The 16,014-nt window shown below is 39.1% G+C and overlaps 1 protein-coding gene across 1 annotated transcript in view; it reads right to left on the bottom strand.

The window, feature by feature from the left end:
• Window positions 1-16,014, bottom strand: part of EFL1 (elongation factor like GTPase 1) — a 446,854-nt gene that overhangs the window by 339,307 nt on the left and 91,533 nt on the right. The window contains 3 exon segments of the mRNA XM_030189629.1: window positions 4,514-4,649; window positions 15,030-15,208; window positions 15,710-15,858. Coding sequence (XP_030045489.1) covers window positions 4,514-4,649; window positions 15,030-15,208; window positions 15,710-15,858 — 464 coding nt within the window.

The following is a 16,014-nucleotide window of genomic DNA, read 5'->3' as shown; positions in this document are numbered from 1 at the left end:
AGCAATGTCTGTGAATTTTTGTGGGGAAATTTGAGATAGCAGTTGCCTAGAAGCTCTAGTCTTGTTCTTGACATCTGTAAACTGGCATTTAGACATCCATACTGCATAGACATCCAAATCCCAATTTTACAAAGGCAGGAAATGGACTTCTAATACTGCAGTATGTCCATATAGCAAAGGGGTGTGGTCTGGGCATGTTTTGCGCAGGAGTAGGGAGGGCCCAAAATACGGATGTCCAACTCAGATCATAGAAGAGGAAGGGACATCCAAGTCTACAAAGATGAATGTCCGTTTTTAGACCTGGTGCTTGTCACATCTAGGTTACAGAAAGGTGCGCTGATTGAGCAGCTGTCTACTGAAGGGATTAATGCACAACACCTTTTCATTTATAAATATGTTCTTATGTTCCTCTCTCCCGAATACCAGGCTCTATAACAGCTTCAGGTACTGTGGACTTCCTTTAACAGAGCAGAATACAGATATGAGGAGTAGCCTAAGGGTTAGTACAGTAAACTTTTTTATTTTATATTAATAAATAGTGAGCCCTCTAGGGACAGAAAAATACCTACTGTATCTGAATGTAAACCAGTTCAAAAGACTTCAGGATTGTAGGTGTCTTGTATATTCAGGCACAGTAGGTATTTTTCTGTTCCTGGAGGATTCACAATTAAAAAAAAAAAAATCACAAACAGCTGAAGTGGGATTTGAGCCAGGGTCCCTTGATTCTCAACACACTGTTCTAATCATTAGGCTATCCCTCCGTTCTGCATGGATGACTGTGTGGTGATTTTATAAGATGGACGTTCCTGTGCTGCTATACAGATGTCCATGTTCCTTGTTTCCCCCAATTCATAATTTGGACATTTCAGTTTGTAAAATGGTGTTCATGCTGGACGTTTCCAGTAATAGACATCCATCTCGCATGGCTGTATCCTGTTATAAAATACATGTGAGCTGGATGGCCATTTGTGATGTTCTGACATCAATGTCCATATTCTGAGTTGGAAGTCCTTTCTAAAATACTGCTCTAGATGTCTTTAAAAAATAAGCACCTACTTGACCTACAGGAACTGTTATAAACTTTCCTTTACAAAGGTGAAAACCCCATTTATGAATCAGGTCCAATCACTTAACACCATCAAGTTTGGTAAAAATGTCACTTTGCCAAAACTCATGGAGTTTTTTTATCATTCTTTGTGAAGTTTGACTTGATGGTGTTTTTTTTTTACCAAACTTGAGAGATCAGAAAGCAGTAATAGAACAGGGAACTGCACCATTGGATGAAGCTAAGCACAGGAGCAGCATAACACCTTTTGGTTGGAGAGTACCTAACAAACCAACCTCTGCCCCTATCCCCCAGTTTCCTAGTTGCTAATGCAATGTGGAGTGGAGGAGTGGCCTAGTGGTTAGAGCACCGGTCTTGCAATCCAGAGGTGCTTCTTGTGATCTTGGGCAAGTCACTTAACCCTCCATTGCCTCAGGTACAAACTTAGATTGTGAGCCCTCCTGGGACAGAGAAATATCCAGTGTACCTGAACGTAACTCACCTTGAGCTACTATTGAAAAAGGTGTGAGCAAAATCCAAATAAATAAATAAATGTGGGCAAAAAAAAAAAAAGCTGATTAAGCCATGGCCGTTGAGGCCCATCCTGTTCCACTGCATATGAGCTAGTTCATTTTCTAGACGAATGTTGATAGTTTCAAACAAAGTGGCCATCTCTAAGCGGAACGCATGAACGATTGCTCATAGGTTTTAGGAGCGTTGCTCACAGATTTTACATAGTTATTCACAAAAATGTTATTTTTTTTGTGCTATATAAAGAAATGCATTGCTAATACTGGCGCTCAAAAGTTGTTGGTTTTTAAAACTTGTTGCTCACACACACAAAAAATAATTTGCACACACCAGGCCACTCCTTAGAGGAAACACTGGTGGCCACCCAAGCAAGATCTGCTTCTTTTTTTCCCCCTCAGTTCACTGATGTGATCATAAATAAGATTACAATTGCTTGCTAGTTCTGAATGCAAGATCAGGAATGCAATTAGCAGCAATTACTCAGTAATCAGAGTCACAAATCAGCTAACTGCAGATATACAAGGCAGGCATTCCATCTGGAAAGTGAGGATGAAATCTGTCACCCTCGGTAACAAACACCAACAGAAAAGGAAAGTTCAAGGTGGGATGCACAGAAGAAATCACTTTGTTCCCATTGCATTTTTTGACATACTTTCAGACAGGAAGCTTTTGCAAATAGAAAGCCCTAGTTTGGATTAGACAAAAAAGCACATACCACAGAAACCATATAAAAACCACACTAAAAACAGTAAAAAGCCAATCAAAGTGGCCTAGTGGTTAGAGCACGAGTCTTACAATCCAGAGGTGGCTGGTTCAAATCCCACTGTTGCTCCTTGTGATCTTGGGCAAGTCACTTAACCCTCCAGCAAAATTCGCCCTTTCCTCAGCAAAATTCGCCCTTTAACTCCCCTCTCCCAGTCGAAAGCTGCCACCCCTTCCACCACTCCAGGCCCTCTCTGGGCATACTTAGAAGCCCTGGTGGCCTACTCAGCAATCCCCAATTGCTCCTGCCCATTCTGGCTCTAATCTCAAAATGGTTGCCATCAGAGGGCAAGGACAGGAGCAAATGGCGATTGCTCCTACCCCAAAAAGGCCACTAAACCACCAGGGCTTCTAAAGTAGGCATGGGAAAAGACTACAGGTGGTGGGAGGGTGGCAACTTTCAACTGGGAGAGGTGGGGTTGTGGCAGTGGCTTTCACTGAGGGGACTGGGGGGGGGGGGGGAGCATGCAGCTCACTTCTGGTAGGAGAATGGCCATGCTGCACAGCTTCAGTTCTGGTTACAGCCAAAACTGTGTGACAAATTTTGGTTGCAGATTTGCTTTTGGCTGAAAATGAAAACCCTAGTTATGCTCACCCTCTACTTAAGAGCTGTAACTAACTGTATCACACATTATCTGCAATGTATATATAGGAGTGACTTTTTCTCATCGTTAACTTTATGGGAAGACTGAACAGTTAAAAAAAGAGGTTTCACAGTTATTACACACTAACTGCAAAAACCTTACCACAGCTTAATAAATGAGGCCCTAAGGCCTCTTCTCACTCAAGTGTGGTAAGGTTTAGCAGTTTCAGCACAGTAAATAACGTATGGTAACTGAAAACCCTCAACTAGGTATAAAACAGATTGTGAGCCCACTAGCGACAGAAAAAGTGCCTGAAGGCAAAATGTAAACCACTTTGATTATGCTACAGAAAAGCAGTATATATAAAAGTTAATAAATAAATAAAACAAACCTCAACTATTGGGAATGTTCTCAGCTCTGGAGACATTTTGAAAGTCATTTTGAAATGTAATTTTGAAAGTCTTCTGACTCCTGTTGCAGTTTCTCTTTAACTCTTTTTGATACCAGGGCTTCTGAGGAAGATTACGAAATGGAGCTCTGTAGAGCCATCGGTTGGAGAGTCTTACTACCAATTTGCTGAATTTCAGATAAGCACTATTTCAGAGTGACTGTGACGGTTCATTGGATCCTAGTAATATTTTGTATTTTGGAGTCTTTTTTTTTTGGGGGGGGGGGGTAGGGGGCATTATTTGCCTTTGAACATGGGATGTTTTATCATTATTGAATAACACTTTCACCATTCACTACAATGGTGTACTCAAGGATGTATCTGGGCATCAAATGTGAGAGCCTTAAATACAGGGCTCAGAGTTCTTGTTGCCTTAGTGAGCCTTAAGACGCATGGGTATCATGGCTTAGATAACTGAGAGTCACCATTTATTTCACACAATTATATTATTCCTTGCATATTGTCACATCCCTTTTTACTGTTTAATTGTTTTGGGATACTATCTTTTCTAGTAATTCTCACAGTGAACAGCTAAAGCAGTTTATTAGATAAACTCCTTCTTACCTACAAATGCACTCAGTCTGCTGCCCCTCACTATCTTTCTACCCTCATCTCCCCTTACGTTCCTGCCCGTAACCTCCGTTCACAGGATAAATCCCTCCTCTCAGTACCCTTCTCCACCACTGCCAACTCCAGGCTCCGCTCATTCTGCCTCGCCTCACCCTATGCTTGGAACAACCTTCCTGAACCCTTACGCCAAGCCCCCTCCCTGCCCGTCTTCAAGTCTTTGCTTAAAGCCCACCTCTTCAATGCTGCGTTTGGCACCTAACCCTTACCGTTCGGTGAATCCAGAATGCCCCAATTTGACTGCCCCTATCGGACTGACCGTTCACTTGTCTATTAGATTGTAAGCTCTTTGAGCAGGGACTGTCTCTCTTTGTTAAATTGTACAGCGCTGCGTAACCCTAGTAGCGCTCTAGAAATGTTAAGTAGTAGTAGATAGGGGTCAAAATGAGTTAACTAAACAGAAATGTGTTATTGTATATCAGTAATACTAGGTCTCAGGTTATATATTCTAACATTTTTAGGACAGTTTAAAGATTCAATCATGAAAAATAAACACATGCATCAACAGAGTCCTACCCAGCACATTGCCTGATGGCACTTCTTCTAGCTCCTCTAGTTCTCTGCCCATAAGTAGATAGAGATTTTCTAGTACAGAACAAGCCATATGTGGTACCGATGGAAGATCATCTGCAGGAGAACAGCCGGAACACAACTGGACAAGAGAAAAATCATCAATTTAGTATTTGCTTGGAGAGAGACTGCATCAATTATAAAGGACTCTCAGTTCTGCAAGCAAAAGCAGCAGCTCGGATATACTTTCCTTATTATTCAACACTCTCTCTGTTAAAAGTGCTGCACCTGAGTCTACCCTGTTTGCCTCTGATCTTATGACTTCCTATTCTAGAACATATTTCTTGGTAAAGTTTACAAGACTGTTGTAGCATTGATTTATTGTGATTTGGGTAGTAGTAGTCATATTCACCCTGTATCAATTCTAATTAAACAGGCACCCTGGGAGCAGCCAGATAGTAATAACAGCCACAACTTACTTTTCACAAGCTAATTCTATTACTGGTGTGCACATACCTGAAAAAGATGCAGAAAGAAAACGCTAACTTGCTCAAAATATTTACCACAAAGTATGCCCGGTTTTTTTTTGGCACACATTTCACACAAGATTTTGATTCTTGTCCCCTTTCTGACCAAGTTCATCTTAGGAAACATGCTGAATGCTTTTGTGTCCCTTGAATGATCTCACCGTTCCTCTGTCCATAAGCATCCCTGGTATCAGAGAAGGCTTAGACTGCTTAAGTAGCAAGCCAGAAGAGCAGGACGACTGTGGAAGAAAAATAACTCCCCTGCTTCTTTTGCAATTCTGTAAGGAATGACATTGCTCCTATATTTATCAATTTAAGGCACCTAAGATAGCTTACGGTGAATTTGATTAGAACATCTTCCAATCCTTCCAGGAAACTATTCTTTATTGTTTCAACTCTCTCCAGCTGTTCTATATCCAGCTCAGTTCCCTCTATGCCCTCTGCAGATAAATTAGTCCTATTTTCCCATTTTAAAATTAGCACTCTTTAAGCCACTTCCCTCTGGCTGATCTTTTCCCTCGGTGGCTTTTCCCACTCTTCTCAATCTGTTTTGTCTATCACCTCTCCTTCTAGAGTCTTCCACCATAGAAAAATCTCACAGATATCTCTCTTCCTCCTCTATCCTCCACTTCTTCGGTTGCAAGTGATCTGGACAGGAACTCTTTTCCTTCCATCCAACTGTGGTTCTTTTTCCAACCTACAACATTGTGTGTCTTTTCAACGATACTGACTGCTATGAAAATGACTACATGCTCCTTAGACCCTATTCCTTCTAGCTGGATGAAGATCCTGGCTCATGGCTTACTTCCACTCTCATTATCATTAACCAAAACCTGGCTGCTGGATTCATTCCCCCTTCCTACAACAGGGTCGTCATTCATCCTGTTTTGAAGAAACCTTCCCTTGATTCCACCATTTCCACAAACTAAAGACCAGTGTCTCATTTGAGTTTTCTTTCCATAAGAAGATTGTTTTAAAAACAAACTATTATCAACACATACAGTGGGGGAAATAAGTATTTGATCCCTTGCTGATTTTGTAAGTTTGCCCACTGACAAAGACATGAGCAGCCCATAATTGAAGGGTAGGTTATTGGTAACAGTGAGAGATAGCACATCACAAATTAAATCCGGAAAATCACATTGTGGAAAGTATATGAATTTATTTGCATTCTGCAGAGGGAAATAAGTATTTGATCCCCCACCAACCAGTAAGAGATCTGGCCCCTACAGACCAGGTAGATGCTCCAAATCAACTCGTTACCTGCATGACAGACAGCTGTCGGCAATGGTCACCTGTATGAAAGACACCTGTCCACAGACTCAGTGAATCAGTCAGACTCTAACCTCTACAAAATGGCCAAGAGCAAGGAGCTGTCTAAGGATGTCAGGGACAAGATCATACACCTGCACAAGGCTGGAATGGGCTACAAAACCATCAGTAAGACGCTGAGCGAGAAAGAGACAACTGTTGGTGCCATAGTAAGAAAATGGAAGAAGTACAAAATGACTGTCAATCGACAAAGATCTGGGGCTCCACGCAAAATCTCACCTCGTGGGGTATCCTTGATCATGAGGAAGGTTAGAAATCAGCCTACAACTACAAGGGGGGAACTTGTCAATGATCTCAAGGCAGCTGGGACCACTGTCACCACGAAAACCATTGGTAACACATTACGACATAACGGATTGCAATCCTGCAGTGCCCGCAAGGTCCCCCTGCTCCGGAAGGCACATGTGACGGCCCGTCTGAAGTTTGCCAGTGAACACCTGGATGATGCCGAGAGTGATTGGGAGAAGGTGCTGTGGTCAGATGAGACAAAAATTGAGCTCTTTGGCATGAACTCAACTCGCCGTGTTTGGAGGAAGAGAAATGCTGCCTATGACCCAAAGAACACCGTCCCCACTGTCAAGCATGGAGGTGGAAATGTTATGTTTTGGGGGTGTTTCTCTGCTAAGGGCACAGGACTACTTCACCGCATCAATGGGAGAATGGATGGGGCCATGTACCGTACAATTCTGAGTGACAACCTCCTTCCCTCCGCCAGGGCCTTAAAAATGGGTCGTGGCTGGGTCTTCCAGCACGACAATGACCCAAAACATACAGCCAAGGCAACAAAGGAGTGGCTCAGGAAGAAGCACATTAGGGTCATGGAGTGGCCTAGCCAGTCACCAGACCTTAATCCCATTGAAAACTTATGGAGGGAGCTGAAGCTGCGAGTTGCCAAGCGACAGCCCAGAACTCTTAATGATTTAGAGATGATCTGCAAAGAGGAGTGGACCAAAATTCCTCCTGACATGTGTGCAAACCTCATCATCAACTACAGAAGACGTCTCACCGCTGTGCTTGCCAACAAGGGTTTTGCCACCAAGTATTAGGTCTTGTTTGCCAGAGGGATTAAATACTTATTTCCCTCTGCAGAATGCAAATAAATTCATATACTTTCCACAATGTGATTTTCCGGATTTAATTTGTGATGTGCTATCTCTCACTGTTACCAATAACCTACCCTTCAATTATGGGCTGCTCATGTCTTTGTCAGTGGGCAAACTTACAAAATCAGTAAGGGATCAAATACTTATTTCCCCCACTGTATGGAATGCAAGATGCTCCTCCATTCTTGGCAATCACGCTTTCACTCGGTCACAGAACTGAGAACATTCTCATGTTAAGTGAAGTCCACAGTAGGTTAGATAATGGCTGTGCAACTTTGATATTATCCTTTGACCTGCCAGCTGCATTTGAACTAGTGGACTATTGACTCCTTTTGACCAGGCTGGTTGAGATTGGCATAAAGACCACATTCTAACCTGGTTTACTTCCTTTCTACAACAGCAAACTTGTCAGATATCTATTGCGTCCTCCACAACTACCCTCTACATTATAGTGTACCACAGGGTTCGATTCTTTCTCCACTACTGTTCAATAGTACTATCATTCAGGACTATGGTATTAGTGCCTATTATGCAGATGATATCTTGTTGGGTGTTTTACACTGCTCCCTATAACCCTGATATTAGCCTTTTATATTGTTGTCTCAATGCTATGACGACTTGGCTACAGACACAGGGGGCAATTCTATAAGGGCGTGCTGCAATTTAAGAACTATATTTCCGCAGGTAGTGCACCTATTCTATAGAGGGTCTTTTACTAAGGTGCACAGTCATTTTTAGCTCATGCTAACATTCAGCTGGCGCTAAACAATAACACACCTTAGTAAAAGACACCCTCTTATAAGTCAACAGTGGCACACCTAAATGTAAGCACGAACATTTAGGTCTATGGCTGGTGTATATGTTAGCACCTAAATGTGGCAATTGTGTGTGTAATTTACAGCATTCTGTAAGTTACATGTGAAAGTGGAGACCCTGCCTATGGACACCCCCTCCTCATGCTACACCAATGTGAATGCCCCTCTGACAATTATGTGCTATGGTAGATTAATGCATAATTATAGAATAGCTTTCAGGTGTTATTCTGCCATCTACTTGTGTAAATGTACACTTATCTGCATGGATGGCAATATTTTATAAATTTATATGTACAACTGGTGCTAAAATATATGAGTTGATTGTTATAGAATGAGGGGGAAGCGATAAGTGTTCAATCCCAATAAAACTATTGCTTGTTGGATTTCTGGTCTTCTCTTTCATCCTTCACTAGTTTCCATTCTGTTTGGTTTTCTGGCTCAAACTGTGGATTCCTGTCGATATTTGGGAGTGATATCGATTACCAACTGACATTGACCTCACCAATTTCCAATATTGTAAAAAAGGATTTTAATGTCTTACAGCAACTGCCCTCTATCTGTATCTCCTTTGATGACTTTACTCTGCACACTTTAATTCATGCACTTTTGATTTCCGGCTGGAGAGTATTTCCTAGCCTAGTATTTCCTAGCTAAACCTGAAGAGGCTTCAATCTCTTCAAAATTCAACAGTTCATCTTTTGTGTTGGGCCCCAAATCTGACCATAACACCCTTCTTCTGTTCCAACAGCATGGCTTCCAATTCAATTTAGGATCAAATTTATAATTTTTGCCGATGTTTGCAGAGATCACAAAGGTACTTTCTTTGTCTTGCTTCTCTGACTATCCCCTATCAACCTGTGTTGCCTTCTTTGGTTGTATAATGATTGTCTTTAGGTATTTCCTGTCCTGACACAGGGTCATCTGGAATCCACTAAGTATAGTGCTTTTTCTTGGTTTTAACATCTGCTCTTTGGAACGATCTTCCCTGAGAGCAAACTGTCTTATAAGAAATTCAGAGCTGCCCTGAAGACTCACTTTTTAAAGTTAGCTTTTGGGGACCAGGGTCTGGAACTATGTGGTTATTCCCCCCAAGTCGAATGTGCAGTTGCTTTCCTATCACAAAATGGATTCCTTTTCCTTATTTATTTTTTCTCACCATATAGACCTGCATGCCATATAAGGAGGTACACATCAAGTCCTGAGCAAGGCAAAGTAACTTTCAATAACAACTCTGTTTACAGAGCTGGGGGACTTCATGGTCAGAGGAAATCAGTTGTTTGGTCTCCCAAAGAAACAACACTGGAAAACATCAGACTTAGTTATTCTAGTCAGCATGGCACCAAACTAGAGGAAAGGGTATAAGAACCTCTTTCATAAGCATAATAGCTAGCTGGCTGTTATTTTGGGTAGATGCAAGAGCTGCTATCAGCTGGCCCGAGCCAGCCACATGACAAAGGCTTGTTAATCTGTGACATCATCTGCTTGCATGCTGTTGATTGGCTGAGGAGAGCTTACCTGCTGAATGACTGGGACCATCTGCTGCTGACCAACTATAAGGAGAAAGAGTGTCTGCCATCCCAGCTTTGCTGCCTGCTTCCTTCATCAACTCCATGACTTCAGTTCCTAAGTTTGTGAGTGTGGGGGAGCCTTTTCCATTGTTCAGGTTGCACTTCTCTCTTTTGTTTTATAGCGCCTATGGTATTGTGTCCTAATAATTCAGGACTAGGTACACGTGTGTTATCTTTACTCCACCTTGACACGTACTTAAAACTCAATACATTATCGTCATTTTGGGTAGTTCTGCATAAATGCATGGTCTCTGATACTGTTTTACTGATGCAAGATAAGCAGCTTACTACGGACAATATTTCTAATAAACCAGCTTTTCTATTTTTCTTATAATATCTGAGCCATGTGTCCTATTCTTTCGGTGTTATCTTGGACTAAGAATTCGGATCTGTAAGATGGAGGTTGTGACCTATCCATTCCAGAGTGCTGAATTTCTACTTTCTGTCACCTTTTTTACCTTCTCTCATTGCCCACTCTCTACCTGGGGCCAGGTAATTGTGATTAGTCTCCACAGAAGGCTACTCTGTAGCCAATGACAATCATCCACCAGAAATTCCAGAGTGGCTTGCATTTTCTGATTGTTTACAAGTTTTCAATTGAGATCCCATATACTCCACACAAGCCAACTGGATACTATTATAGAGTTCAATTTGTTGACGGAATTTCTGATAGCTCCTGTTCTTTAGATATCTCACATTAATCAACAAATCAAAGGTAAGCCACTGAATCACAAGAATAAGGAGCCCCTAAGGCTTTTTCAGGTTTAGAAAAATGTATATTCAAGCTGATCTATATTTATCAGAGTAAAGCCAATGGTTTTCTCTCCTGTCTGTGGGGAAAACGGTGTATCTGGCTAACAGTTTACAAATTATAAGTAGTGCATCATAGAAAAATAAATACAATGACTAATTTTGTAGTTTAGATGTTTCATGTTACCTACAAAAAATATATGGGGCACTATTGATTGCAAATGCACATCCGTTGCTAAAAAGAAATATAACTGCTTGAAGTCATCAAGTTCTGCTGGCCAAATACATCCTTCCCCCTTTCTTCCTTTGCATGTCAAACCATCATGCAGACTAAGGTTATTCCAGATGTTAGCTGTAACTGTTATTGCTACCAAACCCAGGTTTTTATCAGCCTATTTCCAGCAAGATCAAAGACTACTCAGGCAATGAAATGAAGAGCTCAGAATAAATGAGATCGTTAAAAAAAATGCACTTAAAACTCTATATTAGAGCTTTACTGAACATCCTCTATTTAAAAGCATGTGCTTACTCATATTTCTACTACAAGATGGTTTATATATTAATTTTTTTATTTGTTACATTTGTATCCCACATTTCCCCACCTATTTGCAGGCTCAATGTGGCTTACATAGTACCGTAAAGGCATTTGCCTAGTCCGGTAGAGAAACAAATACAAGGTGATATTGTAGTCGAATAACGGTACATGTGTTTCAGGTACAATGGGAATCAAGGAGAGGAAAGATTATATAGTGTCCATTATGAGCTTTGGTTTTGCTGTGTTGCAGAGTGTAGGTATTTATGTTGGGTCAGTGGGGTATGCCTTTTTGAACAGGTTGGTTTTGGGTTTTTTTTAAAGGAGATTTTATTGAGATTTTTGTTAGATAAAAGGGATACATGGAAGGAACAGGGATAATATTCATAGATGTTATCTTATTTGTACATTTTCTAATAAGTTATGCAAAGTGATAACCATTAACACATTATAATAAATTTTTCAAACTTAAACTTTTATAATTATTTTTAGACTTAAGTAACTATCATTAAAATAGAAAATGTATAGAATGTAAAGAGAGAATATTAAATGGTAAGGTTATTAGAACAAGAAAAGAAAAGAAGAAAGGGGGAAGAGAAGTAGGGAGAGTAATAGTAGTTAAAGACTTTAAATTATATAAATAAGCACAATGAACCTTTATGCAATAGTGTGTTAGTACAGGAAGAGTTTGGTAAGACTATTTATTGATACCATACTCATGACGTTACAGCTATTCTCTAGGTTGAGATTAGATAAGTCTTTTTAAGTTATAATACCTTATTTGCAATATATGTCTCCAAAGAGTATATTGATATGACTAGCTTTCATAATTTTGAATATATGTATGTATGTGGATATATATATATATATATATATATATATATATATATATATATATATATATATATATATATATATATATATATATGTTTATTATATACTTTTTATTTACAAATGTATAAAAAAAAAAATTTTTTAATGATTAACTTCAGAACGATTTACATATTACATACACATAGTAAGCCTCTCATTACATGTTATCTGATATTTTCAAAATTGATATAGCTGTTTTTATCATTATCATATGGTTGCTAGTACATTGTAAATTCAAATATGATATCAAATTAATATGTCTAGCTCTCAAATCCTTTGCATCATGAGGGTCTTGTTGTTAACATGATACAATATTGATATATTTTAATTTAATTTTATATACTATTTATGTTTGTAATTGACACGATGCTGCCATTATTTATATTATGTGTTCTATTTATTTATGTGTTTATATGTTTTTATTATTAGACCCCTGAGGCAGGCGCCTTGCTGGCACCGAAACACGGCCTGTGTCGGGTCTTTGGCTAATAAAGTACTCCTGTTGTCCTAGTCTTGAAGGTCCAGTGTTGCTTTTTTCTTTTGGATTCTCTGACTGTATACTGTATTACCCTCTCTGTCTGTATTATATTAATATTATTGTTAAAATAAAATACATGACACAATACAACCAAAATTAAGATATTTAAGGGCTATTGCTTCTGCATATAGACATATAGACAAAAATGAACATTATAGAGAAGAATTGGGTTGATCATTTGTCAAATAGTGTTCAACTGGTAGCCATATTTTTTTAGTTTGATGTATTAATTTTAATTTAATAGCAAGTGAAGTTTCAAATTTATGTATCTGTAAAACAGAATGCCACCAGAAATGAATGTTGGAGGTTGGTATTGTCTTTCCAATTAGTTGCCACCATTTTTAGCGCTATAACAATTAATATGTCATAAAGCTTGGAAAGACACGGATCTATTGGAGTTTCCAAAGCAAGTGAACCAAAAATAATTTTGCTTGTAGAGATGTTTTCAGACAAGGAAAGTATAGCTGAGATTTTTTGCCATACTTTGTTCCAAAATTGAAAAGTATGTTTGCATTCTATAAGCATGTGTAGAAGCATGCCTTTTTCAGATTTTTTAAGTTTGGTCCACTGTCTTTCCACATCTCTTATCTCCAGCTATTCTGCCAGCTGTTTCTTCAGGTACTCCCCATTTTACTAAACTTAGCACATTTGAAATCCAGTACTCTGTTGCTGGTTGGGTATTTGTGAATTAAATAAATTACATTTGATTTTATTTATTGCTAAAGAGCACAATATAGCAAGTTTTTTTTTTACTTGAAAACTCTTAGTATATGGAAAAAATAATAGGCTTCAACCTACATTCTGTTATCCAAAAAAACAACTGTTATCCAAAACATATGTGGGAACTTCCATTACCGATATATATTTTTATTTATTTATTTGTTACATTTGTATCCCACATTTTCCCACCTATTTGCAGGCTTAATGTGGCTTACATAGTACCATAGCGGCGTTCGCCAAGTCCGGTACAGAAACAAATACATGATGATGTTGTGGTCGATTAAGGGTCAGGCACAATGGGGATCGAAGAGAGGGGAGGTTATATAGTATCCATTACGAGCTTTGGTTTTGCTGTGTTGCAGAGTGTAGGCATTTATGTTGGATTGGTAGGATATGCCTTTTTGAACAGGTTGGTTTTTAGTGATTTCCTGAAGTTTAGATGGTCGTAGGTTGTTTTCACAGCTTTTGGCAGTGAGTTCCATAGTTGTGTGCTTATATAGGAGAAGCTGGATGCGTAGGTTGCTTTGTATTTGAGTCCTTTACAGTTTGAGTAGTGGAGGTTTAGGTATGTTTGTGATGATCTGGTTGTGTTTCTGGTTGGTAGATCTATGAGGTCGGTCATGTAGCCTGGGACTTCGCCGTAGATAATTTTGTGGACCAGGGTGCAGATTTTGAAGGTAATACATTCTTTGATTGGGAGCCAATGCAATTTTTCACGGAGGGGTTTGGCACTTTTGAATCGTGTTTTACCAAATATCAGCCTGGCTGCTGTGTTTTGAGCGGTCTGGAGTTTCTTTGTGAGTTGTTCTTTACATCCCGCATAGATTCCGTTGCAATAGTCTGCATGGCTTAGTACCATTGATTGTATTACTGAATATTTGTATTACGGAATATTTCCCTCGGGAAGAAAGGGTTTATGCGTTTACGTTTTTAAGTTTCCACATTGAGTAGAACATTTTCTTTGTTGTGGAGTTCACTTGGCTCTCAAGTGTAAGGTTGCGGTCGATTGTAACGCCGAGTATTTTCAGGCTATCTGAACAATCCTGATCCTAATGCTTTCAAATATAAGGTGCTCTGTTGCATTTTTTAAAATCTCTAGTTGTTTTAGATTAATATTAATTGAATCACTGTTTAATAAAACATATTTATGGATGTTTTAAATGATATCACCAGCTGCTTGTGTATCTGTTGACGTATCTGTGTGCTTATTTCTACTGCAAAGTACACTGAACCCCTGTCTTCTTAAGTAACAAAACATGAACAAAGGGAATTGCTCTAGTGGTTACAGCAGTGGGTTAAGAAGCAGAGAAACCAAGTGTTGAAATCCTATGTCTCCTACTGACATTCCTCCTATGAAGAACAGGTCAGCAAGTCAGTTAATTTCCCATGACATCAGATATCCATTTTAATTGTCAGCCTTTTAAGGAAGGGAGCTTTTAAACCAAACTAGTAATATTTTATGCTGCTTTCAGCATCATTTGGAAAAATGGATCAAAAATCAATTATTATTAATACTGTATTTTATTTATCACTATAAAACAGCTTTGATAAAAGCATAATTTAGAATTAATTATGCTTCAGATCTGATATATCATATCACTACATTTAAGCCATGTGTATGTTTCATCATTAACAATATAGTTACTGACATCACAATACAACTGAAATCCCAAAGTTAAATAGCACTATTTGAAAAGTTCTAAAAGTCTAAGAAACAACTAAGAATTTGTATTAACATTTTGTTACCACCTCTTCACCTCTCACCTTAGGCAAAATTTCAGCAGGATCATATTTTGGTCCCAGAACGAAGATCTTTTGCCCCCTCCTCACCACACCACTGAACACTCTGGCAAATGCAATGAAAGACCCCTTGTTGTCTGCTTCCTGCTTCTCTGATTTTAGGGTCAAGTTCTCCATTTCACTAGTGAACTGTGGCTCATCACCTAATGAAAAGCAAAGAATAATTAAGCGCAAAAATTGTTTCTGTAGGATCTTGGGGAGGGGGGGAAATAGCAATGAAGTACATTGTTACCAATCACTGGGGAAGAGCAAATGATGTTATGACTTTTGAAGAGCCAGACAGAGCATGACCTATGAGGAGCACAGAGCCAAACAACTCTACCATGTACGGCAGAGGTGGATTAGTTTGAAATAAAGGCATAACACACATTTTTTTTTTCCTCTTGGAAGGCAAAGAGAAAACAAGGTTCTGTTGATGGCGACAGACTCACCATGCAGCTAAATTTGTAGTTTGACCTTTACACTTCTCTAAATGCCTAATTTAGCTATAATCATTGAAACTAAAGCATGCCAGGCTATAAATAAACTTGCTTTTTTATTTGGCACAACACTTCATTTAATCCATAAACATGTTTGCTAAATAAGAGAAAGGGTTGAGAGCTTAAAACAGGAACAAATTTCTTGTTGAAGAAAAAAGAATTTACCTCTGTTTCTACTGTTTGAAGTCACTTTAGACTGGATATCAGGAGATGTTTCTTCTGTGAGCTGCTTCCCCAGATCCACTGCCTTCTTTTCTGCATGCCTTTGCCTTACACGTTCCCGCCTTTGGGCTATTTCTTCTTGTGTTAGAGGCCTAGGGACCATTAAAAAGTATTAATACTTAAACACACCATAAATTTAGGAGAAATCATTACAAAACAGACCGGTATTATAATCACCTGCACCAATGAAGACAACAGGAATCCTTTATATTCCCTATGTTGAATGTAGGATTCAGTTTCTACTTAAG

This window comes from Microcaecilia unicolor, chromosome 1, assembly GCF_901765095.1.
Source record: "Microcaecilia unicolor chromosome 1, aMicUni1.1, whole genome shotgun sequence".
Lineage (NCBI taxonomy): Eukaryota > Metazoa > Chordata > Amphibia > Gymnophiona > Siphonopidae > Microcaecilia > Microcaecilia unicolor.
Note: the sequence above shows the minus strand (reverse complement) of the source record. Positions and strands in the feature narration are given on the sequence as shown.